We start from the raw sequence: 25,022 nt of genomic DNA, 5'->3' as shown, positions 1-25,022 counted from the left end.
TAATAGTTCACCGCCTTACCATGTACAGTGCTTTCAACAGTCCTCATCACCCAACATTTATTACTATGTAGAAAACGCCAGCACTATTTGCTAGTTTTCGTTCTAATTCTTCTCTGAAAAAGACCGACAGGTATTTTTTTAAGGAAGTGTGGTCCATTTCAATCTGGTAGCTTATTTTATAATTTATTCGCAATCCTTATCCCTCCCATTGTAGTTTTTATGCATTGGTCTTTGTTTTTATCTAGTAGTTATTTTTGCTTGATTATTATTATTATGACACAATTATCCCCATTACCCACCTACCATCCCGAGGCCTTACTTTGATTTGCTTACGGTATACGGAGAGATGCTCCAATGAGTGCTCCCACACACAACCCTGAAACAACACCCCATCATTTCTTCTTGTGATATAATAAAATTGATTGAATCGAGAACGTTTTTCAAACACATCACATGAGTATCAGCCAGATTTTGGAGGGAAAATAGTTTACATTTTCCGAAAACAGTTTATAAAATCTCAAATTTCTTTCACATTAATTGCATCAACAAATGACTTCTGATGAGCTCAGTCACACTGAAAAACTCCATTAGGACTGGTCGCAAAATGCACCACTTTATTATTCCCAAACCAAAATTCCTCAATTCTCCATCTTACATCCATTTTATGGAAACAATGAAGGAGGGCATTGCAAGTAAGTATCGTATTAATGTTTTCGAAATAAATACTTTCAATATGTGCATTCAAGAAGAAGCAAAAATTGCTGAAACCAGCTTCTTTGACAAAATCTATTCACCATTGGTCATTTTCTTCATCTTCGCTGCAATTGGTTGTGTCATCGGACTTGTTAACTATATCAGGTAAGAGTGTTTTGTTTTCTGATCAAAAGAATTAAGGACATGTCTTCTTCTTTTAGAAATGAACGTCACCATAAACCAGCAAATCAACGTCTTTTCTTCTTTGAGCGTCTTTGAACTGCTGATGTCTGCACGACTTGTTAACAAAAAAATTTATTCATTTAACTGATGCATTCGGGCACGAATTTCCATACAAGCATTTTTTGAAGTGGCAAAACCGATTCAATTTATAACATCGTTGCTTGTATTGTAGTTTGTTGTGGTGTGGGGTTTAAGAATAAAGTTATTTTGATGTTAAATCGAATGTTCCGAGACAAATGTTGTTAATGCTGGCAAGTGTTGGAGGTGATTAAATCAGCTTCTTTAGACGACTTGATTTTACAAAATGCGGAGAACAACCAGTTTCCAAACGCTGATCCGAGAATTACAGAAAATGCTGAAATTGTTGAAAATTGGTTCTATTCACAGTGAAATTTTAATGGGAAAGTTTTTGTCAGATATCACCATATGTTATCGTCGTAATTCAGCTCACTAGCAAAAAACTATTAAATTTCAGTTCCAAGTCAAGATAAATATCCGTAAGAAAATAAAAATTATTTTCCTGAACAGACATCTTTTTAACTAATTAAATCCGTAAAACCAGTTGCCCTCATAACTGTGCTCAATTGTGCTGTTCAAAGTCATCAGGTGTTCTAATTTTAATTGAAACCTATTTTAATCAAAAACTCCTTTCTTAGGTGGATGCAGAAATATTTGTTTTACTTTTTAAATAGATAAGAATTTCACAAGACATGAAACAACGCCAGAAATTCTTAGAAATTGTTGACTATTTCTGAAATTTCCAAACTAACCAAGCCAAATATTGTAACTCGTCACGATGAGTATCAAGCAATACCACAAAAAAAGTTGAACGGTATGGAACAATGCAACAATAATTCCAACGAACGAAAAAGGTCCAGGTCTGGAAAAAAACACTGTTTGCACGGAATAAATTTTCTGATCTTGCCGTGTAGTAGTTATGACCGGATTGTCCACTAAAGGGGAGCTCACTGTAAAATCTTCCTTCAAAGCTCTGCCATCGGTTACAGTAACGACAGTTGGAAGATGAAACTTTAAAATAATGGAATAGATCAATTTTCGCAAAATTACACGACTTACCGACTCTTTTCTCTTTGCTTTTCTTACAAACAACAGGTATGTTCTAAAGCATTTTATTCCTTCATGAAGAACGGCAAAAATAAAAACGATGAAACAAGTTATTGCAAGTTCTGCAACAATAACTTTTTGGATAATTTTGTGAGATGTTGCTAATATTCCTAAACGGAAACTCACCTGACTGATCATTGATATTCCAAAACTTGGAAAGTACAACTTTTTCAAATCCCGACTGAAACCACATCTCCGCCATAACACCTCCCGGACTTTTATTAGTTGGATCATCGTTCTGGCATAAACGAGCATCGTTTCCTACACTGTGTTCCTTATTCTTTCCAACATCAGCTGCACCGCCCCCATCATGACCGACACTCACTTCTCGAGCACTTGTTAGAAGCAAGTCGTGTAGGGCTTGATCATTGTGATCCATTGGGACATCTTGATTAGGTGGTTCTTCACCAACCATTGCAAAAAGAGCGTTTTCGATACGCTTCTCTTCGTGGGTCTTAATTTTCTATGAATTTTCGCACTAAACAGATAACTCTTACCATTTCTTCTAATGACGATGTTAGTCCAATAACTGCAAGAATGATAATTGCTGTTATCATTGTGATTATTGCCCAAGTCAGACCACTGAAAATTTGGTACGGTATTAAAATCGGATGCAGTAATGTACGAAACTAATTCAAAAGTTTCTATTGTTGATGAATAGTGACTTCGTTTAATGAATTTGATTACTTTTTTTCGGAATTCATTACTGGAAAAAAATCTTGTGGGGAATAAGCATTGGTAATATACGCAAAAATGAAATTTCAACTTATTGAGAGTGTAGTTTCAAAACAGATGTCAAAACAGTAGTAATACCAGAAACATTTTCATTCTTTCGACTTAAAACTTACTCTAATTAAAACTATCTACCGTGATAAGGTTTCGATGGATGAGCTAGCAAAAACGAAAAGTCGCAAATCCAATACACAAAAGATTTTCTATCTAAATGTAAGTTTCACTATATTTGGGACAGTCATCTATTTCAAAAAGAAAAATGCAAATCTAGAAAAGTCTGGTATTTATATTACTTTTTTGAAACTAATTAAAGTCTAGGTGGGCGGGAATGTTTGTTTTCCTGACGTTGGGACCTCTGACATTTGACGTTTACCTTGTTCTTCCAGCCAGAAGAGAAACATAAAAACAATTGTTGTCTGTATGTGTCGGATGTATGTGTGATTTTTCAATTAAACGTTCCTCCTCCCTTCTCGGTCGTCACACTTTTTCATTAGTTCACTTTTCCTAGAAAAGCCCTTTCCTAAAACCCTATTTGATTGGAATGGATTACTTTTTCTCAGAAAGTTTTTTTTGTCTGTCTTGGTTCTTGATCCTCCTTTGCTTGACTCCGGGATTGATCCTTTGAGTTCCTCAGAAATATTGTGTAGGGCCAGAAAAAAGACACATAAAAATCGGAGTTTGTCCTCGCCGGCAGCATTGGAAGATCCCTCAAAGAAGAAATTTTAGGATGAAGAGAAAAGTTGGATCTCGACTGAAGTCTTCTTGCTCTTCTCGAGAGCCAGCCGTGCAAATCATCAGATATACAGCCTCCAGAAACGTTTCGGTTGGGAGAGGAGAAGCGAAGGAGAAAATGTTACAATGTTTGGTGGCTGGGGGTCTTTTCTGTCCCCTCTTTTCCCTCTTTCTTGCTCACGGCAAATCATAGAAGAAGAGGAGAAGTGATGAGTCATTGCGACGAACAGCTGCCCTATCTTCTTCATACTTACGGGGCACACCGTCAATCTATATGCCTATAGAATTCAGCAGAGGCTGTGTCTCTGATTTGAATGGGCTCTCCAGGCTGGCAGCAGGATGAATGGACAAATGTTGCCGGAGTGGAAAGAAGTTAGTGGGATGAAGAATGATAGTGTGAAGATATAGAAAGATTTAGATGAAATTAAAAAAAGATAAGAGATGAGAGGAACTATTGAATTTGTCAAGTTGAAATATAACCTTCAGATTTGACAGGTTGTGATTGTGATGAAAACAACGGTTTTTTGCAAGTTAAAACCAAGTAAAATAGTGTGGTCGTTAACAAATAAGGTTCGAAACAGTTACAGTAAAAAAAAAACAAAATCTGAATCTCTATTATGCGAAAAGAGCTCAACTGGAAAATAACAAAATACCAACTGATTTGTCTACATTTGGCGTGGAATCACAGTTTTTGTAAATAAAAAAGAAATCGTAGTCAGATTATTGAGCTCCGTGATAGAACTTCTGGGTTTTACACAGCATAGTAGAGTACGCATGGTAACTGTTACAGTTTGATTAACAAACTCTGAAGTTATTTCTACTCTTGATTTTAGAAACAGTGTTCGTGGAGATGCAAGTAAACCACTTGCTGTCATAATTATGGTTGATTCGGTTTATCTGTATTTGACATTTTCAAAATTTGGAAACCCACATAATGCGGAAATAATGGATGCTTAGTACGCAGCTGTCTATGATATCATATCTATTCTAGCTGTATATTTGAAACCAAGTGCTACCAATTTACCAAAGAAAACAATGATATCAGTGTTTCCTGATAGCAACAATATGTTCCGTTTTATTGTGAAAAAATATCCAGAAGATCTGTTTTTCAATCAACATTACTCCCGTTTTTCAAAACATTGAGTGCAATCGGAATATCTCCAATTCGAAGTTTCATATGATAATGTACTTGTCAAACTCTTCCTCATTGTTTCTTTATGTTTTGCTCTCAGTAATCCTATGATGATCGATCCCCTCTCACCGAGTGAGGGAACAACTGCTTGTAAACGCTTTCTTAACTTCGTGCACTTTGTGGAAATCGAAAGGACAAGAAAAGACTGGCATTGTTTACACTTATTCCCCTCCCTGTAAACAATTTGACTCATCTTCATCATCTTCTACTCTGCCTTTCTACCCAGTTTTTATAATACCACATATGTGCGATCCATCTTCTTGATGCTTTCTTTCCCCGGGTTCCTTGGCAGTGAATAAGTGTATACAAATTCCGATCAGTGTGGATGAAGAATGTTTATGAAACAGAAAAAGAAGCGTTTTGTCAATTTTCAACCACATTGCGCCAGACGCCAAACATCTACAAGGAATGTAAAAAGATGTGTATACGGTTTTCAGAACTGATACTATATAATGTTGCACTTTCGTCGTTCCAAATGTAATAAAACATTAAACATTTTCCGGTCGAGATGACATCAGAATTCGCTCTCGTCTTCGTTAACCACTAACATGAACCTTTTCCAACCAGATGTTTTCCATGTGTTCAAACAGAAATAAAACGAAAATATAAGAGATGCGACCTCGAGCCCAAGAGTGCTAGTCGGTGTCACCTTAAACATACTGACAGCTGTTAAAGTGCGATTCTAAGAGAAACTGCAAAAAATTTGACCCCTTGTCCGATGAGTTATCTTCAATACGTTTTTCTTATACTCACAATGTTGCCGATGCGTCAGGAGGCGCTAGGCGCCGCTTCCTATCACAAACTTTGTCGTGGTCAAGGAAAGATAGCCGTAATGCGGTGTGTTGAGGATGGATTTGCGGCCAGAGGCAGAAAAAGTTGGCAGAGATTTAAAAAAAAAGAGTTGCAAGATGAGCCAAATGTATTATTATAACAGAAATGGTTACCTATACAACCACGACATGGGAAATAAAAGAATACGCCGATGAAAAGTGTCTTTATTCCGCTAATCGCTTTAAAAATGCTACTTCACACTTCTTCAGCTATGTTGATTTTTTCTTTGGATCACTAAAACACAACTCGAGGGAACATCAAGATATTTTAACCTAATCTGTTTCAAATGGTGTATGTGTATACTCACATTCAGATACAATTTTCATAATGTTGGAAGATTCAAATGCTCATCGGTTATCGTCAATCAGAAGTTGACAGCTCTGTGCACTTTATCAAAGTTTTCTTGGAAGGAGGGTCAACAGATTGATAAGAGAAAAGGGAGGAGAAGATGGATTTAGATCGTTGGAAAGCAACAATTGCGCATCGGATGGATGGATAGAGCAAATCGAAATCGCAATGTGCTGTAGTTGAGAGATGGGTTTTGATGTGGTCGGTTTTGTTCTGGACCGTTGAAATGTACTGTGCTCTACCTCGGTATTGTCAACTATTGGATTCATTTCCTCATCTTCTCCAAATCATTTTTTTCCAAATCTATTATCTCTACAATATCTGTGTCTCACACTGCACTTTTACTTATTTCTAAAGTCCGCTTTCTTCGATTTCTCAAAGTATCCAAAATGATTCATAAGCGTACACACTCTTCATTTCCAATTTTTCATTTCTTTCCAATATAACTTTTTCTTCTCGATTAATCTAGTGACCATATGCACATGTTGCGGTCGGTCCCTCGTAACAATCCGTGTCACATTTTTTCTCTAAAGTTCAGTCGATTCCGCATCGCTGAGGATCCGTGCGTTGGCTGTCTGTCCCCCTTCGGTTGCTTGCCACTTCATCCCTTCTCTCGATCTCTTCAATATGAGCACATCCTTTCTACTATTTCTGCTATTACAGCGTGTGCTGCTGTCGTCTGTGCCTCAGAAGAAGACGGACGGAGCAGCGGCCCCTCCTTCTCTTTCGATCGTCTTGGACGCCCCGCCCCTTAACTAAGAGTTGATTCTTTTCTTCTTACTGGTGCTCTCACAGCCAACGGCTGCCTACCACCATGAAGCAACGACCGGCTTTCGGGTAAGTTTTCCATGCCCATTTTTGACCCGGTACTGTATTTTTCAAGTTTTGGGAAATCCCCCGTTTCAAGCTTTCTGTCATATTTTTTGGAGAACGTACATTACGAAATCTAAAACAAATTCATCAGCATACTCCATTTAAAAAACAGAAAATTACAGTACCACTTTTCAACTAATTTCTCCCGTCCTATTCTTGCTATTTCAGGCCCGTGTTGCGGCTGGCCATATTGGCCTTATTAGCTGTGAGCTATGTGCAATCGGTGAGTGCAAACGGTTTTTACAGTGCCCCCATAATTCTAGTTTCTGATTCAAAAGTTCAAAAGTTCTGAAAACATTTGAAACTTTTTTGCTTGAATTGTTTGGTTCTAAAAACTTGAATCAAACAGGTAGAATACTAATTATGGCTTTTTCGAAACCCAACTTTTTCAGCAAGCAACCTGCAGAGATTGCTCAAACCGAGGATGTTTCTGTGTTGGTGAAAAAGGATCCATGGTAAGTGCATAACAGAATGTAGATCTTTGTCTCGATATGCGTCCCTTAGTTCAGTGCTTTCTCTGCTCCGTGTTTACTCCATAGTTCTGTTTTTTGCAATAACTATATTTGTAAGAAAACTTAGTTATCTTTGCTTCCCAACACCAAGCTCATCGATTGAGCATCGATACTGATTGTAACATTGGATGAAAGAGGGGACTCTAGCGCATCGCGAAACGAAAGATGTGCCCCGCAGCTGTCACTATCTTCCCTAACTATCGTGGCACCTCGTCAGACGTGGGAGGAAAGGGTCAACGGGGGTCACACAACAAGTGTGTGTAGAAATAACACATATCGATAGTATAATAAAACTAACAATTTCGCATGAAACGCGCAGCTGGGTTCAGTTCATGAAATGATGAAATGAAAAACGTTTGGTTTTAGGGAGCACCAGGACCACAAGGACCACCTGGAACCCAAGGAATCCGTGGATTCCCTGGACCAGAAGGACTTTCCGGACCAAAAGGACAAAAAGGAGCTCAAGGTGAGTAAAAGTACAATTAAGTCACAGTTGTTTGTTTTTTTGTTTCACTTTCTTTCACGACGAAAAGGTGAAACTCTTCAATCATTCTGTCATCTCAATCTATCTTTCTTCTCCTTGCACATCTCAAACACTCAATCAAATCTTTAATCATCTTCAAAGCCCGAGCCAGGTCACTGCCTATCTTCTTCTTCTTTTCCCTCATCTACTTCTCCAGCTATAGAATAATTGAGTGGGCTCCCGCAACCAATAGAAATGATTGTTGTAAAACAGGCATGATGAGTCATCTTTTTCAGGACCACCCGGACCAAACGGAATAAAGGGAGATCGTGGAGCCGTCGGAGTACCTGGATTCCCAGGAAACGATGGTGGAAACGGACGACCAGGAGAGCCAGGACCACCAGGAGCACCTGGATGGGATGGTTGTAACGGAACTGACGGAGCTCCAGGAATTCCAGGACGGCCAGGACCACCAGGAATGCCAGGTCAGTTGGATACATGTCCATATAGGGGTGTCTCTTCTGAATGAAACTGTTAATTGGAATATAGTAACCGAATAATACATTCTAATGCTTACGTAGAGATAGAAAGAGAGTATAAAAAATCTATTGAAAATGTTGCAAATCCGTAATATAGAAAATCTTTAAATAAATGTCTATACACTTGCGCTAAGAGAAAGGTTAAAGTCTTGCTCATCAGTACTAACGACAGCTGTCGTGAGAAAAAAAAGTTTGGCATCTGATTTCGCGTTGCGGTCAATCAGCCAAGGCGCTTGAGCAAAAAACTTTTGTTGGTTAAAAAAACCCCGGCATCACAAACACACATTTATTTTCTGGGCATCTCAGTTTACACTGACAGTTGTTGCCCATCTTGCTGATTTCAACGAATTTTATCTCTTTTGTGCGAAGGCGAGGATATAAAAATAACTAGAAAAAGTTTTGGAGCAAAAACAGAATGACTAACTTACGAAATGCAAAAGATAGTGTTCAGGATTCCCCGGACCACCAGGAATGGATGGATTGAAAGGAGAGCCAGCTATTGGATACGCCGGAGCTCCAGGAGAGAAAGGAGACGGTGGTATGCCAGGAATGCCAGGATTGCCAGGACCATCCGGACGTGATGGATATCCAGGAGAAAAGGGAGATCGAGGAGACACTGGAGATGCTGTAAGAAGATGACTTCTGAGATACTGAATCCGAATATTTGAATGTTATAGGGACCAAGAGGACCACCAGGAGAGGCTGGACCACCAGGAAACCCAGGAATCGGAAGCATCGGACCAAAGGGAGATCCTGTGAGAATATGGGGCTTTTTGGGATAACTCTAGTTTTCAGGAACGCGTTTCATATCACTATATCTCTGATCTGAATTTTTCAATTATTGTATTTTCAAAATTCTAGGGAGATCTAGGTTCTGTCGGTCCACCAGGTCCACCAGGACCACGTGAGTTCACTGGATCCGGCTCAATTGTCGGACCGCGCGGAAACTCCGGAGATAAAGGAGACAAGGTACTGTTTATTAATTTTTTTCAATTTTTAGGGAGACATTGGTGGTATGGGACCGGCCGGTCCGCCAGGCCCAATTGCCTCCACTATGTCCAAGGGAACCATTATCGGTCCTAAGGGAGACCTAGGAGAGAAGGGAGAGAAGGCAAGAATAATATAGATGTATCAGGCTAACTGAACGATTTCAACCAACATTTTCTTTACCCGCCTTATTTCCAGCTAACCTTAACAGTTTTATGCCTCAGTTTCGAAATGAAAAACCTTTTTTTGGAATTACTTCTACTCTTTCTTGCCTTTTACGCTTCTATTGCATGTTATCCCTATAGATTAGAATAGTTTCTATTAAAACACTCTCTCTATCGCTGCTTTCTACTTCTACAAGCAGAAATTTTTGAACTTACATTTTTCATTTTCTTTTCCTTTAGTAGCAAATAACTGCATAGTTGTTTGGTGTGTGATTTTCTCCACTTCTAATATCTTCCCTATGTTTCTAATCGCTCTTCTATTACAGGGAGAACCAGGAGAGGGAGGACAACGAGGATACCCAGGAAATGGAGGACTCCCAGGACAACCAGGACTCCCAGGAATGAAGGGAGAGAAAGGATTGTCTGGACCAGCTGGACCAAGAGTAAGAATCCTGCCACTGCGGACTTCTCACTTATATTGATTGCTATTTAGGGAAAGGAAGGACGTCCAGGAAACGCCGGACCACCAGGATTCAAGGGAGACCGCGGTCTTGACGGACTCGGTGGAATCCCAGGAACTCCAGGACAAAAGGGAGAAGCCGGATACCCAGGAAGAGACGGACCAAAGGGTAGCTCTGGACCACCAGGACCACCAGGAGTGAGCACACCAAAAATACTAAAATAGTAATCTAATTTACTAACTGTCATATTTTCAGGGTGGTACCTTCAATGACGGAGCTCCAGGACCACCAGGATTGCCAGGACGCCCTGGAAATCCAGGACCACCAGGAACTGATGGCTTCCCAGGAGGCCCAGGACCAGCCGGACCAATTGGAAACCCAGGAGGACAAGGTCAACCAGGATACCCAGGAAACGAAGGACTTCCAGGACCAAAAGGAGATAAGGGAGACAGTGGTACTCCAGGATCACCAGGAGTTTCTGGACCACCAGGAGTTCCAGGTCTCTCAGGACCAAAGGGAGAGCCAGGGTAAGACGAAATTAGAACATGTAACTGATGGGAACGCAATTTGATTTCAGATACCGTGGAACCCCAGGACAGAGTATCCCAGGACTCCCAGGAAAAGACGGAAAGCCAGGACTTGATGGAGCACCGGGACGCAAGGGAGAAAATGGATTGCCGGGAGTCAGAGGACCACCAGGAGACTCTCTCAACGGATTGCCAGGATCTCCAGGACCACGTGGAGCTCCAGGACCAAAGGGATACGACGGACGTGATGGAATCAACGGACTTCCAGGAGCACCGGGGTCCAAGGGAGACAGAGGAGGCACTTGCTCAGCCTGCGCTCCAGGAACAAAGGGAGAGAAGGGATTGTCCGGATACCCAGGACAGCCAGGACCACAAGGAGACCGTGGACTCCCAGGAATGCCAGGACCAGTCGGAGACGCTGGAGATGATGGTCTTCCAGGACCAGCCGGACGTCCAGGATCTCCAGGACCACCAGGACAAGACGGATTCCCAGGACTTCCAGGACAAAAGGGAGAACCAACTCAACTCGTTCTTCGCCCAGGACCACCAGGATATCCAGGATTGAAGGGAGAGAACGGATATCCAGGACAACCAGGAAATGACGGACTCCCAGGAGCTCCAGGACCAGTCGGACCAGCCGGACAACCAGGATATCCAGGAGAGAAGGGAGACGCTGGTCTTCCAGGTCTTTCTGGAAAGCCAGGACAAGATGGACTCCCAGGACTGCCAGGAAACAAGGGAGAAGCCGGATACGGACAACCAGGACAACCAGGATTGCCCGGAACAAAGGGAGACTCCGGACTCCCAGGTCTCCCAGGAACACCAGGTCTCCAAGGAATGCCAGGAGAGCCAGCACCAGAAAACCAAGTGAACCCAGCTCCACCAGGCCAGCCAGGACTTCCAGGACTTCCAGTAAGAAACCACTTTACTTAAATCAAAAATATGATTTCTTATTTCAGGGAACCAAGGGAGAATCCGGATACCCAGGAAGACCAGGAGAAGTCGGACAACCAGGATTCCCGGGATTGCCAGGAATGAAGGGAGATTCCGGACTTCCAGGACCACCAGGACTCCCAGGACACGCTGGAGTGCCAGGAGAGAAAGGATTTGGCGGAGTACCAGGACTTCCAGGAGTCCCAGGACCAAAGGGAGAAGTCGGAAATGCAGGACTTCCAGGTCTTTCCGGACAAAAGGGAGAGCCAGGAGTCGGAGTACCAGGACAACCAGGAGCCCCAGGCTTCCCAGGACTCAAAGGAGACGCCGGTCTTCCAGGACTCCCAGGAGCACCAGGACTTGAAGGACAACGTGGATTCCCAGGAGCACCAGGACTCAAGGGAGAGAACGGACTTCCGGGATTATCAGGACAACCAGGATATCCAGGAGAGAAGGGAGACGCTGGACTCCCAGGAGTTCCAGGACGTGAAGGATCCCCAGGATTCCCAGGACAAGATGGACTCCCAGGAGTTCCAGGACAAAAGGGAGAAGATGGACTTCCAGGACTCCCAGGAGTTACAGGATTGAAAGGAGACTCTGGCGCACCAGGACTTTCTGGACCACCAGGACTGCCGGGATCACCAGGATACCCAGGAATGAAGGGTAACGCCGGAATTCCAGGAGTGCCAGGATTCAAGGGTAAGTTAAATATAAAAAGTCATGCTGAGCTCAATAATCATTATATCAAATTTCAGGAGACTCCGGAATCCCAGGACTGCCAGGACTTAACGGACCAAAGGGAGAGCCAGGAGTTCCAGGAATGCCAGGAAACCCTGGAATGAAGGGTAACGGTGGTCTGCCCGGATTGCCGGGACGTGACGGACTCTCCGGAGTACCAGGAATGAAGGGAGACCGCGGATTCAACGGACTTCCGGGAGAGAAGGGAGAAGCCGGACCAGCTGCTAGAGATGGACAAAAGGGAGAAGCCGGTCTTCCAGGACAACCAGGTCTCCGTGGACCAGCCGGACCATCCGGACTCCCAGGAGTGCCAGGATTCAAGGGAGAGGCTGGACTTCCAGGATATGGACAACCAGGAAACGCTGGAGAGAAGGGACTTCCAGGAATCCCAGGAAAATCTGGACGTCAAGGAGCACCAGGATCACCAGGACAAGATGGACTTCCAGGATTCCCAGGATTGAAGGTAATACATTTCGTTTGAATAAGATTCAGTTCAAATACCCATTTATTTCAGGGAGAAGCTGGATATCCAGGACAAGACGGACTTCCAGGACGTGATGGACTCCCAGGAGTGCCAGGAATGAAGGGAGATCTCGGAACAGCTGGACAGCCAGGACTCCCAGGAGGACCAGGACTTGACGGACAACCAGGAGTGCCAGGAATTCGTGGAGACAAGGGACAATCAGGCCTCCCAGGAATTCCAGGAGATCGCGGAATGGACGGATTCCCAGGACAAAAGGGAGAGAACGGATATCCAGGACAACCAGGACTTCCAGGACTCGGAGGAGAGAAAGGATTCGCCGGAACTCCAGGATTCCCAGGACTCAAGGGATCCCCAGGATACCCAGGACAAGACGGACTTCCAGGAATCCCAGGATTGAAGGTAATACACTTTGTTTGATAAAGATTAAGTTCAAATATTTTTTTATTTCAGGGAGAATCTGGATACCCAGGACAACCAGGACAAGAAGGACTCCCAGGACTTTCCGGAGAGAAGGGACAATCTGGACTCCCAGGACTGCCAGGACAACCAGGACAATCGATTCCAGGACCAGTTGGACCACCAGGAGCACCTGGTCTTCAAGGAAAGGATGGATTCCCAGGACTTCCAGGACAAAAGGGAGACTCTGGACTTAACGGACTTCCAGGAGCACCAGGACTTAAAGGTGATTATACATAGGCCCCATTTACAGTTCTTATTAAATTATTTTCAGGAGACGCCGGTCTGCCAGGATTCCCAGGAGCCAAGGGAGATCCAGGAAGCAACGGAATTCCAGGAAAACGTGGAGAGGATGGTCTTCCAGGCGTGCCAGGAAGAGACGGACAACCAGGAATTCCGGGACTCAAGGGAGAACTCGGAGGAGCCGGCTTGCCAGGACAACCAGGATTCCCGGGACTTCCAGGAATCAAGGGAGAAGGAGGCCTTCCAGGTTTCCCTGGAGCCAAGGGAGAGCCAGGATTCCCAGGATCGCCAGGAGTTCCAGGATACGCTGGAGAGAAGGGAGACGGAGGTCTTCCAGGTCTTCCAGGAAGAGACGGACTCCCAGGAGCTGACGGACCACAAGGACCACCTGGACCACCAGGACCACAAAACCTTGTCGAGCCAGGAGAGAAGGGACTTCCAGGTCTCCCAGGAGTTCCAGGACTCCGCGGAGAAAAGGGAATGCCGGGACTCGATGGACCACCAGGAAATGACGGACCACCAGGACTCCCAGGACAACGCGGAAACGACGGATACCCAGGAGCGCCAGGACTTTCTGGAGAAAAGGGAATGGGAGGACTTCCAGGATTCCCAGGACTTGACGGACAACCAGGAGGACCAGGAGCCCCAGGTCTCCCAGGAGCCCCAGGAGCCGCCGGACCAGCCTACAGAGACGGATTCGTTCTTGTCAAGCACTCTCAAACCACCGAGGTGCCAAGATGTCCTGAGGGTCAAACCAAGCTTTGGGACGGATATTCCTTGTTGTACATTGAAGGAAACGAGAAATCCCATAACCAAGACCTCGGTAAGTTCACTATCTGTTATCTGCTGTAACTATTTGTCTTACTTTTGAATTTCAGGACACGCTGGATCCTGCCTCCAAAGATTCTCCACCATGCCATTCTTGTTCTGCGACTTCAATAACGTCTGCAACTACGCATCCAGAAATGACAAATCGTACTGGCTCTCTACCTCTGCTTCTATCCCAATGATGCCAGTCAACGAGCATGAAATCGAGCCATACATTTCTCGTTGCGCCGTCTGCGAAGCCCCAGCCAACGTCATCGCCGTCCACTCTCAAACAATCCAAATTCCAAACTGCCCTGCAGGATGGAGCAGCTTGTGGATCGGATATTCATTCGCCATGCACACCGGAGCCGGAGCAGAGGGAGGTGGTCAATCTCTCTCTTCTCCAGGATCCTGCTTAGAAGACTTCCGTGCCACTCCATTCATCGAGTGTAACGGTGCTCGCGGATCTTGCCACTATTTCGCCAACAAGTTCTCATTCTGGCTCACTACCATTGACAATGACTCTGAGTTCAAGGTAATTTACTATTTTCTTCGAGCTAACATAAAAATTGTAATCATTTTCCTTACAGGTACCGGAGAGTCAAACACTCAAATCAGGAAACCTCCGTACCCGTGTCTCAAGATGCCAAGTTTGCGTCAAATCGACCGACGGACGTCATTAAGTGCCTACTCACTTTACTTAGACATCAAAATGTTCCAATTTCTAATAAATATATAACCACGATCATAAATTTGCCAATACTTGCTTTCACACTTTTTCTAAACGCAATTTTTTTTGTTTTCCCTTTTTTATTTTCAGTTTTTTAAACATTGTCTAGAATGACATCTAATCTTTCTATTCTCCTGCCATCCCCATCTTTGTGATGTAAACATTTTTTAAGGACTTTTCATCGAAATCCCAAAATGCAAAACTGCCCCCTACCAGCTTATAATCTCCACCTTGTTTTCTTTTTTTTGTAAAACCATAATATATTTGACAATGTTCGCTTTTTTAAAACGTACAAAAACCCAATAAAATTCATTTTCAAATCGAGAGGTCTTTTAAAACAAGTACATATAAATGCAGGAGGAGAAAGTATCACTAAAACAGTTTGGATCACCGATTGTGTTTTAAAAATTCGAAGGGGACGGGATAATTTGGAGACAAAAGAGAAAATAAGTGATTGCACATAAAGTAGCTCGGAATGAAGGGAACACCCCTATTTGACATGGTGTGGAGAAAGCTTTTACCAAAGAAAAGTGTAAAAAGTACATATTGTGTTTGAAAAAATGGTTATACTACTACTTTTAAGCTTCTCCGACTGGCTTCGGAATGGTGCAGCAACCAACATTCTCGTTATGGCAGCTGGGAGAAATACAGATGGGATCGACGAAGTCGGTCATTTCACGTTGATCAACAAACACCGGCTCGACGATGACCTGCAACAAATTTAAAGATATTAAAATCTTCATCTCCCATCTCACATCTCGCAACACAATTTCAATTCATCACAAATATTTTTACACTACCCGCTAGAGCATTCGAATCGGAAAGCCGCCTGCTAATCTATCAACCAAGACAGCAATTTGGCTTCATCTCTTCTTCTCCGCACTGCACTTATTCATCTACACAAAATGACCCATCTTCTTCGAAAAGACCACCTGTTTTGAAACTCACTTCTTTGGCGCCTTGCGATTTGATTTCTTGATGGAGGAGACTCTTCAGCTGGGAATAGTCGTCGGCGGCACGGGAGACCCAGTCTTTTTTGCTTTTTTCCACCTGAAAAAGAAAATTTTAGAATATGATTAGCTTGGTGGAACCGAAGTTTTGAGAAAAGGTTCACGTGAATGATTTCCTAGAACAATGTTCAAACTATATGCCTTATCGTACTACTGGGAAAAAATTGATCAAGAGAAAATTGATGGCCAATAACTGATAATTGATAAAAGTCCCAAGTTCATTTCAACCCTTCTGTGTCACTCAAAATGGGCATAAACTGTTATCAAGTGAATGGCCTGATGTCCTCATAATTTGAAAAGTGTTCCTGACTTGAGTTCGGACTACATCTAGCTATGACTGATTCAGAAAAAAACAGGTGTAATAGGATAAGCATCACATTATCCTATTACACATCAACCTCGGAAAATGCAAATTTTTCAACTTTCCAAACATTAACACGGAAACTAAATAGTTATTTTCGGAAATCACTATAATGGCACAACACTAAATTTTTGTCCTATTATCTGAGTAACAATTACCTTGATGTATGCCTTGAGTGACACCGTAAATCCTTCTGGCCACTCACAACTGGCATGCACGTGGTCCACTTTCTCCAAACGGTCATTTTTCGACTTCACTGCTTTGCTTATTTTGTCGATCTCAAAATTCTTTGGTCCCTCAGCCAGCAAAAATTGTTTTTTTTTACTCACTGAAAAACAAAGAAGTTTATGAGAATGGAGAGATCAATCATAAGAACTCACATGACCAAAAAGAAATTGAGATGCACATAACAGTCAGGACTATAGTAGCACTTGGTTCCAAATGATCTTCTAGCCAGTCACCGAAGAGATCCACTTCACGAAGCTGATGAGCGTAAACGGCAAGTGTTAAAAGTGGTGGGGAGACCATGACGAAGAAATTTCCGAAGAAGTGAATTGACAAAGAGTTGTAGGAAAAGGCGAAAGCTGTTTTGATGGCAAGGTCGACAACGGAGCCGCATAGGATGAGAGCTGAAATACAGATGATCAAAAGTTCATTACAACTCCGGGGGAATACTAATTAGATAATGCTAAATCAATTACGCAATTTGAATCAGAAACTAACTTGAGATCATGTTATGGATAAGCGAACTGCGCTGTACTAGGTAGTTTTGCTCTTTTTTCGCTTTTTTGGGATGAATGCGCTGACAACAGCACACTTTGCAGAGTACAACCTCGGTAACACTAGTTGCCAAGTTCCAGCATTTAAGATACACCAATTGCAGAAGTTGAATCATTGTTTACAAAGTGGTATTTTTCTTAAGAATACAGGAAACGGCAATTCTGCTACCTCGCCGTTTGGCGTCTATAATTGAAACTGTGCAGTGTCACTTATCTGCTATAAATGCATCATCACAGTAACAAGTTATCGTGTACAATCTCAACTAGTAAAAAAATGTTTTGTCGCAGTGAATAGTTTTTTCGCTCTTTGACACTAACATGGGAATGACCCGGAGTGTCCCACCTGGAATCTTCCCATATTTTGTACATAAGTAGTGTCTGGCGTAACTAAGAAAAATCCAAAATTATAGCGGCGCTCTCTGAGGTTTCGGAGAGTTACACAACTTTTTTGCAAATTTTTGAAAATTTCGATGACTCCACTTTGAGATCTCGTAACTTATTGAGTTTTTAAGCTACCGTAATAATTTTAGGCTCATTCGATAGGTAATGACACTGACTTCAAAAACTTCTTCAAGAGCTATCGACAAAACACATAACCTGTTGAGCTGTAGTTGAAAGTGTGAAAAAGTTGTCAGTGTGAGGTTTCGAAAAATGTCAAATTTCGACAATCGGGGAACTGGGGACTACCACCTGCGTACTTCTTACTCTGAGCTATGTCTGTATACGTGTTCAAATATAGGTCGAGCCTTTGAGTTACGAGAGTTATTTCAGTTTTTCGGAAAATTTTCAGCTTTTCCACGTATCCCTATACGTTCAGTTTTCATCAAATAATCAGAGAAATGGCAAAAATAACGAAAACGAGGCTATAGCACAAAATTTTGCGTTAACTTGCCATAAATGATGTTTTTGGTGCTGGAGCTTCAATATAAACGGGTGCCAATTTTGGACCACAGAACGTATAGGGATACATGGAAAAGCTCAAAATTTTCAAAGAAACTGAAATAACTCTCGTAACTCAAAGGCTCGACCTATATTTGGGCACGTATACAGACATAACTCAGACTGAGGAGTACGCAGGTGGTAGTCCCCATTTCCCCGATTGTCGAAATTTGACATTTTTCGAAACCTCACACTGACAACTTTTTCACACTTTCAACTACAGCTCAGCAGGTTATGTGTTTTGTCAATAGCTCAAAGAGATAATTTTGAAGTCAGTGTCATTACCTATCGAATGAGTCTAAAGCCATTACGGTAGCTTAAAAACTCAATAAGTTACGAGATCTCAAAGTGGAGTCATCGAAATTTTCAAAAATTTCCAAAAAAGTTGTGCAACTCTCCGAAACCTCAGAGAGCGCCGCTATAATTTTGGATTTTTCTTAGTTACGCCAGACACTACTTATGTACAAAATATGGAAAGATTCCAGGTGGGACACTCCGGGTCATTCCCATGTAATATGTCTTCATCTTCGCGTTTTAGTTTATGAAACTGACTACTATGTCTCTAACTACTGTTCCACAAAAGCATAATAAACGCTTACAATTAATTCCATGTCCATGACCTGCTTCCTCAAACAATGCTCCGATAGTCCCTGCACTGTCTGTCAATGCTTCTGTTGTCTCATTTGAATGTTCAGTATGTCCAGAATCGTTGATATCGCTTATGTCTTCTAAACAATGAGTCAAGTTCAGGAACAAGCAAGCAATGTAGAAGATGGTTCCAGCCGTTCTGCAACAAATCACAGTTACACTAAAAGATTAGTCCAGAACATACCGCGAAAGAAGACGGATTCCTTGATGATTTGATTTTTTAGCGAAGACAATCCACCAATAACTCTCAGCAGCACTGAGAAACAGAAGAGCTGAACCAGCAAACTGCATGCTGAGAAAGGCGGAATGAACGAAAACCCCATATGTGTACTGAAATATGAATTATTGATTTTCATAGCACTAACTCAACTTAATTCAAATTTCAAACAAAAACTGACCTGTGACCCCATAAGAATAATCAAAAAGACCATGAGGAATCGAACAAAAGCTTGACTGGGTTTAGCTGGGTTTTCCTCAAGCGGCACAGGTGGAGACATCGGCGGTGATGAAGTTAAGAGCATTGGTCCGTTCGTTCTGACGGAACTCATCGTGTTATTTCGGCCGTTCGTACCGAGTTGCAAGTTTTAAACCTGAAATTCAAATTTTTGTCACAAAAATTGTTTTGTTAAAAACTATAACAGAAGACAACAGCATTACTCATCAAATTCAAACAAAAAAAAACAAATAAAAAGTGCGCACACTGTGCAAAACACAATGGCCGAGTGTCCTCTCTATTCTCGGCCATTCAGTCGCGCGCTAGGCCACCTCCTTTTTTCTTCGGCCAGCTTGAATCGATCGTTCCTTGTTTTGGGTCCCTCTATTCATCGAATACCTCTTCGTTTAATGGTTCGTTGCCAATAAAAGGAAACCATTATTGTCAAAAAAGTTGCGTTCCAAATGGTAGGTGAAAAGTTTTGAAAGTAAACCTTCGGCGAATTGGGAAAAAAAATGATAACAGAATTGGTAGAAAGAAAAAAGATAGTGTCTGGTGAAACTGATATGGCACATTTATAGCCAAAAGTTATCGTTTTATCGATTATCAGAATTGATGACGAAAGTGAGCCTAGACCAAGGAACCGACAGGAGGCGGGCATAGAAAATGGAGACAAGATTTTGACAGGAGTAAACAGACATGAGAAAGCTACGGAAATAGATTGGAATGAGAGAAAGAAATTAGATCATGGAATCAGTTGAATTGTTTTTCAGTTGTTCAGTTCTTTGAGTGTAGGGAAAACGTAAGTCGAAAATGGGAAAAAAAACAACAAGTCATTTAAAATGAATTGTCATCGTCTGCTGTTTTCAGTGGCCGAAAAACTAGAACAAAATTGTTCAAAAGTCTTAAAAAAGGAGGCATACATATGTTACATCAAGTGCTGTAATTTGAGGAGAAAGTAAGAAAAGAATGAGGTTTATAGTTTAATAGGCGTCTCTTCTCGATATGTTCAGAACTGATAGCAGACGATTTCGCACTTTGAACGTACTGAACGTATCTAACGCTAATGTGTTTGACGAGTAAAGACTATAACTGTGCTCTTTTGATTTGAAACCTTAAATCGCTTCTCTTTTTACGACTTTATTTAAAGTTACAATAGGTGATAACGACGTTCAAGACTGTTACACCTGTTAATGCGATTATTTTAAAAATTTCCGCTAGAAAAAATAGCTACGGCCACGTCTGATACTTTGACAAGTTCGTTGTGTTTATTGAAAACATTTTCGAGCTTCATTCTTGGTGAGTTTGATCTCTAACTAATTCTTTTGAGCGAATGTTTCATTGAATACAAGTTGCTGAGACTTTTGAGTTCGAAGTGAAAGTTACTAGTAGTCGATTATATGTTTTGGCGAAAACATCGTCTTTAAAAAATAGACTGATTAAACGTTTACAGGCATTTTGGGTTACCGAAAACGTAACCATAAAAAAATACTTGCGAGGCTCACGGAACTATTTAGAGCATTACTGTGAAAAAACAGTTTCACTGCCGGAGAATAACTGATAATAGTATTAGCTAGCAACCACTTTTTAAAACGAAATATTTTCAAAAATGAGCCCGCCCACAATGAAGCGTTTTTCGCACCATTTCATCGTTTTTCGCACCATTTCACTTGACTGTTGGACTATTTAATAACATCTAACATCAATCTGTCGACAATTTATTACTTTTCCAATTGATCAAGCCAAATGACACTCCAGCTTCAAACGGAATGTACGTTTCCTACCTGATAATGCCTGGGTACGTTTGAAAGTTTGCCTGATAAGTCTGTTGCTGGCACTTTACTTTTTTCGAGGCAACCATCGTCAATTCACATGACGGTGGCTAATCAGTTTTTATCATTCTTTATTCAAAGACATTTTTGTTTTAGGGAGTAATAATGGAAGTGTAGAAAAAGATACAAAGAAGAATTCAGAAATCTTTGTTCGAAATCACATCACGATGGCAATTGTTCAGAGTCAATTAAATGTACATGGTTTTCAGTTTTATCGGAAGGAAAATGAATCAAGTAATATTCTAAGTTGTAGAAGTTATTATAGGAGGAGAAGAAAGAGGAGTATAGTCTAACCAGCATTATTTTACAAATCTAAGCTCATTGTGACCGAAAAAACTTGAAATAAAAATTGAAATAAGAAAGAGAGATGGTCTGGTTATTCACCTTTAAAGAATTGGAATATGCGGAATGTTGAATCAAGGAATAGGAAAGAACATTGACAGGGGGTGACTAAAAGCAAAGTCAAATATAAGGAATTGAAATAAGGAGAGGAAAAAACACTTGTTGACATAAAGACTCTCGCCTATATTTATCCACCACAAGTTTCGCTATCAGATTGCCTATACGTTTGGTATCTGGAAAAATAATAAAAAATTGAATGAAGGAATGACGTCATTAGAGGAAAAAGGTCACCTTTTATACTGTTCAAAATGATATTGCCAATCGGTAATGTATTCGTTCTGCCATTTATCCATTTGTTGTTTCCATACCAGGTAAGGATCCCCGACGTCAGCTGAGAAATTTTTGAAGGTAATTGAAATGATTATTCGGAGCTCACCAACTGCAGCCATTAGATTTGGCAAGTAAGCTTTCCAAAATGCGCACTCCTTCCTTCTCGGACCATGTCCTATCCGGTTCGGACTTGGGTATGATGCTTCTACTGTCATATTCATGTATTCCATTGACACAGAATTGTACTTTGGCCAGATGTCCTGAGTGAATGACCCATCTTCGTTTTTATTTGGGTCTCTGTGAATCATAACTGCTCTTAACATTTGATTTCTCATACAATAGAAACAAACCCTGTCTTGGCAAAGTTAGCCCAGTATCTCATAAAGCGATTACTCAATTCTCGTTCTTCATCAGTGTAGTTAAACCTTTTCTGATTGAATGGCTCTCCGAAAATGAAGTTTATTTCATAACCATGCAGAACTCCCATCCATTCCGGCCAGGTCTGTTGAGTGGCTCTGGAAAAGTTATTTATTTTTCAAACGACAGCTAAAATAAAACTACCTGTGAGTGAAATAATAGTAATACGTGTCACCTCCATGTTTGGTATGTGCCAGTGCCATTTCATTCACACTGCATGTAAAATGATAATCTCCAAGCATTTTGTCCATTGCATTCAGCCAGTTTTGAGCAGTCACTGGTAAGTCTTGAGGCTCATACTCATGAAGTACTGCTGCAAGTGTCAGTTGACACTTCAAGATCTGACGAGGCAACAAGTCCTTGACTCCTTTAATCCACATTTGTCTGTCTTTGATGAACTCTGACTTTGAGAAAAAATCAGCAACAGGAAAGATGTCTGGCAGCTGGTAGGTCAGAAAGTATATGCTTTCGTCTCTATTACTTCCTGCCAAAAGTTGAGTTTTCTTGAAGTTTCCTTGTTTCAATGATGTTTGGGCATTCTCCAAAAGAAAGTCTCCATCTACTACCGGAACCCATGGAAAGTCTCCAAACTCACGAACAGGAGCCCACTCATTTTCTCTGAAAGTGTTTTTGGTGCAATGACTATTCACATCTAAACTGTATAAGAGTACCTCAACGCATCCGCATCCGCTCTTTGAAAGCAATCCAGAATTCGATCATAATCTGGGCTAATCAGAGACATGTTACCACATTTCATTGCATTGTAGAGAATCACAGCTCTGGCAAGTGCAACATCTCTCGGTTCGATGGCCCATGGAGATGTAGCAGAACCAGATTGAATAATTGCCCGCTGGAAAACGAATTGTGTAACTTGCTTCAAATCTCAAATGTCTCACATGAAAGTAAGGAGCACTTTTCTGACTCAGCATATGGATACTAACTGATGCAGCACCAGCAGATTCTCCGAATAGTGTTATCCGGCTGGTATCCCCTCCGAATAGGTCGATGTTTTTGTGAACCCATTTCATGGCAAGCAGTTGGTCCCACATTCCCATGTTGCCAGGCGCCTCAGATCGGTTCATATAGAGAAAACCGAAGATGGAGACACGGTAATTCATAGCTACGAGAATCACGTTCTCTTCTCTGTAATAGAGTATTTCATTTTTCATTGTTTTTGAAAATAGCAAAAATAAGTTTGATCGGACCGATTTCTCAAAAAATATTGACAAGTTTTGATTCGAACCCATTTATATTTCAGTTACTACAAAAATAAAAGATGAACTACTCAATAAATATAAGGAACACAATAATATTCAAAAAATGGAACTCACACTGTCAGGATTCGTCCATCGTAGACATCCAATGTAGATGTTCCCGACCAGAATCCACCGCCATACACCCAAATCATGACAGCCAACTTTTTATTCGGATCGACTTTTCCTGGCACATAGACATTCAAATACAGACAATCTTCCGAAAGTTTTGTATTAGGATTCCACATTGTAGAGCCGTAGAAGTCTCCGAAATATGTGTCTTCACTTTGGATACAGCTGTTCGGCGGAGTAGTCGCATTGAATGGTATTCTCCATGGTTGTTTGGGTTTGGGCTTTCGAAACCTGAATAATGAAAGCCAATAAATTCAAAATTTAAAAGAAAACACTGACCGAAGGTTGCCAATAGGCGGTTCTGCAAATGGGATACCTAGAAACCGAGTAAGTGGTTTTCCTGTTGGGGATAACACTTCCTCTCCAAATAAGGGGGAACCATCATGAAGGTGTATGAGATCAACAGCAGCTATCACCTTTAAAAACGACATTAGTGGTAATTCTTTGAATTTGATGAAAAACTTACACAAGGCAGAAAGATGAAGAATAGTAAGGAATATCGCATGCTTCTTCAACAAATCATAATCGTCGGACCGCCGGGATGGCTTTCGAGAATAAAAGGGTCACAGACGCAAGGCAGTTTATATGTATGTGTATATACTTTTAGTCTGAAAAAGTAAACAAATTTAGAAGTTTTAGAAGTGGCACATGTGGGAGTGTGAAAAAAGTCACATCATGATCTTAGTGGCCATTTCAACCATCTGGATCCGGTATAAACTGAATGAAAGAGGTGACGAGCAGAAGGCAGAAAAAATAAAAATATAAAGAAAAGGGCCATAGGATAGAGAGATCATAAAAATGAACAATTTTCAACATCATCCCCGACAGAACCTTTTTTGCTTGGAACCTTATTTCTTTTCTTTTTTTTACCTAGCATCTGATCACGTTCCGGGCCATTAACTCTCGGCAGAAAAGAGCACACTTGGAAAAAAGAAAAACCTTTTTATGGGAAGAAAAAAGATTTATGGGCACCGTAATTGACACACAATTGGTGTGGATTGACTAGCCCAACAGTTTATATTTTGAACTTACTATCTTGAAAAGTCAGGGGGGTAAAACCGAACAATAGAAAATTCGCGGAACAAGAGATCGTGGATAAAGTCGAAGAGTTACATGTGTACACAACACTTTTGATCTATCTATCCGCCATTGCGCGGGAGTAGCACACACAAAACCAGACACTGATTCTGATAAGCCTTCTAAAACAAAAAATACAGTTTGTAAATTAATTTTGGTAAGTAGGAATGGTGTGGTCAAAGTGTTATTGTTGGTGTTTAAATGAATCTGATGAAAAAAAGATGCAGCTGGGCAACTCTGGAAAAACCAAAGTCAATAGTCCAAATAGCCGAGAGTTCTACTTCTGACCTAAGTCTCTCTGAACCTTTTCAACCATTCTGTTGTAAAAACATATCATGGGGGCACCATGGATATCTCATATTTCATTGCTATCGTTGATCCAATCGCGATGTCACCACCGTCGGAGAACTTATTTCCATCGGGTCGCGGAGCAGAAAAGAGCAGAAAATGTTTGGCGGAAAGACATGAACGAGTGATAAATGGGACATGTTTTCAGGGTGTAAAGATAGGTATTAAAGTTTGGGATAGAGGTCAAAAATTTTGATGAAGATGAGAGGAATGGAATGTTGTCATAGTGAAAAAATTGTCATTCTAGGTATATGGAAATTTAGAAAAGTCTTAATCAATTTTTCTTTATAATGTACAGTTGTTTCAAA

At 41.4% G+C, this 25,022-nt stretch overlaps 5 protein-coding genes across 5 annotated transcripts; 2 read left to right on the top strand and 3 right to left on the bottom strand.

Annotated features, from left to right (window-relative positions):
* Positions 1-604: 604 nt before the first annotated feature.
* GCK72_023177 (uncharacterized protein) lies at positions 605-972 on the top strand (the record flags this gene model as incomplete). Its single annotated transcript, XM_053735272.1, has 3 exons — positions 605-692; positions 747-858; positions 915-972. 3 exons carry the CDS (start codon positions 605-607, stop codon positions 970-972), a joined length of 258 nt encoding a protein of 85 aa, XP_053578838.1.
* A 206-nt stretch (positions 973-1,178) lies between these two features.
* GCK72_023176 (uncharacterized protein) lies at positions 1,179-2,618 on the bottom strand (the record flags this gene model as incomplete). Its single annotated transcript, XM_053735271.1, has 3 exons — positions 1,179-1,291; positions 2,188-2,515; positions 2,559-2,618. The coding sequence occupies 3 exons, from the start codon at positions 2,616-2,618 to the stop codon at positions 1,179-1,181; spliced, it is 501 nt and encodes a 166-aa protein (XP_053578837.1).
* A 4,092-nt stretch (positions 2,619-6,710) lies between these two features.
* GCK72_023175 (uncharacterized protein) lies at positions 6,711-14,766 on the top strand (the record flags this gene model as incomplete). Its single annotated transcript, XM_053735270.1, has 19 exons — positions 6,711-6,733; positions 6,938-6,992; positions 7,162-7,224; positions 7,648-7,747; positions 8,041-8,229; positions 8,735-8,910; positions 8,961-9,038; positions 9,145-9,252; positions 9,761-9,877; positions 9,928-10,092; positions 10,151-10,422; positions 10,473-11,334; positions 11,382-12,054; positions 12,111-12,556; positions 12,608-12,976; positions 13,028-13,259; positions 13,308-14,099; positions 14,155-14,618; positions 14,674-14,766. 19 exons carry the CDS (start codon positions 6,711-6,713, stop codon positions 14,764-14,766), a joined length of 5,277 nt encoding a protein of 1,758 aa, XP_053578836.1.
* A 625-nt stretch (positions 14,767-15,391) lies between these two features.
* On the bottom strand, positions 15,392-19,071 carry GCK72_023174 (uncharacterized protein; the record flags this gene model as incomplete). Its single annotated transcript, XM_053735269.1, has 7 exons — positions 15,392-15,523; positions 15,762-15,863; positions 16,343-16,512; positions 16,565-16,813; positions 18,502-18,689; positions 18,735-18,880; positions 18,949-19,071. 7 exons carry the CDS (start codon positions 19,069-19,071, stop codon positions 15,392-15,394), a joined length of 1,110 nt encoding a protein of 369 aa, XP_053578835.1.
* Positions 19,072-21,344: 2,273 nt separating this feature from the next.
* GCK72_023173 (uncharacterized protein) lies at positions 21,345-23,794 on the bottom strand (the record flags this gene model as incomplete). The annotated part of the gene is made up of 10 exons (XM_053735268.1): positions 21,345-21,390; positions 21,449-21,548; positions 21,594-21,784; positions 21,838-22,002; positions 22,049-22,522; positions 22,576-22,754; positions 22,801-23,047; positions 23,236-23,520; positions 23,569-23,705; positions 23,756-23,794. The coding sequence occupies 10 exons, from the start codon at positions 23,792-23,794 to the stop codon at positions 21,345-21,347; spliced, it is 1,863 nt and encodes a 620-aa protein (XP_053578834.1).
* Positions 23,795-25,022: the final 1,228 nt, after the last annotated feature.

The sequence above is a fragment of the Caenorhabditis remanei genome, chromosome X (genome assembly GCF_010183535.1).
Source record: "Caenorhabditis remanei strain PX506 chromosome X, whole genome shotgun sequence".
Taxonomy (NCBI): domain Eukaryota; kingdom Metazoa; phylum Nematoda; class Chromadorea; order Rhabditida; family Rhabditidae; genus Caenorhabditis; species Caenorhabditis remanei.
This window is presented reverse-complemented; position numbering and strand designations above follow the sequence as displayed.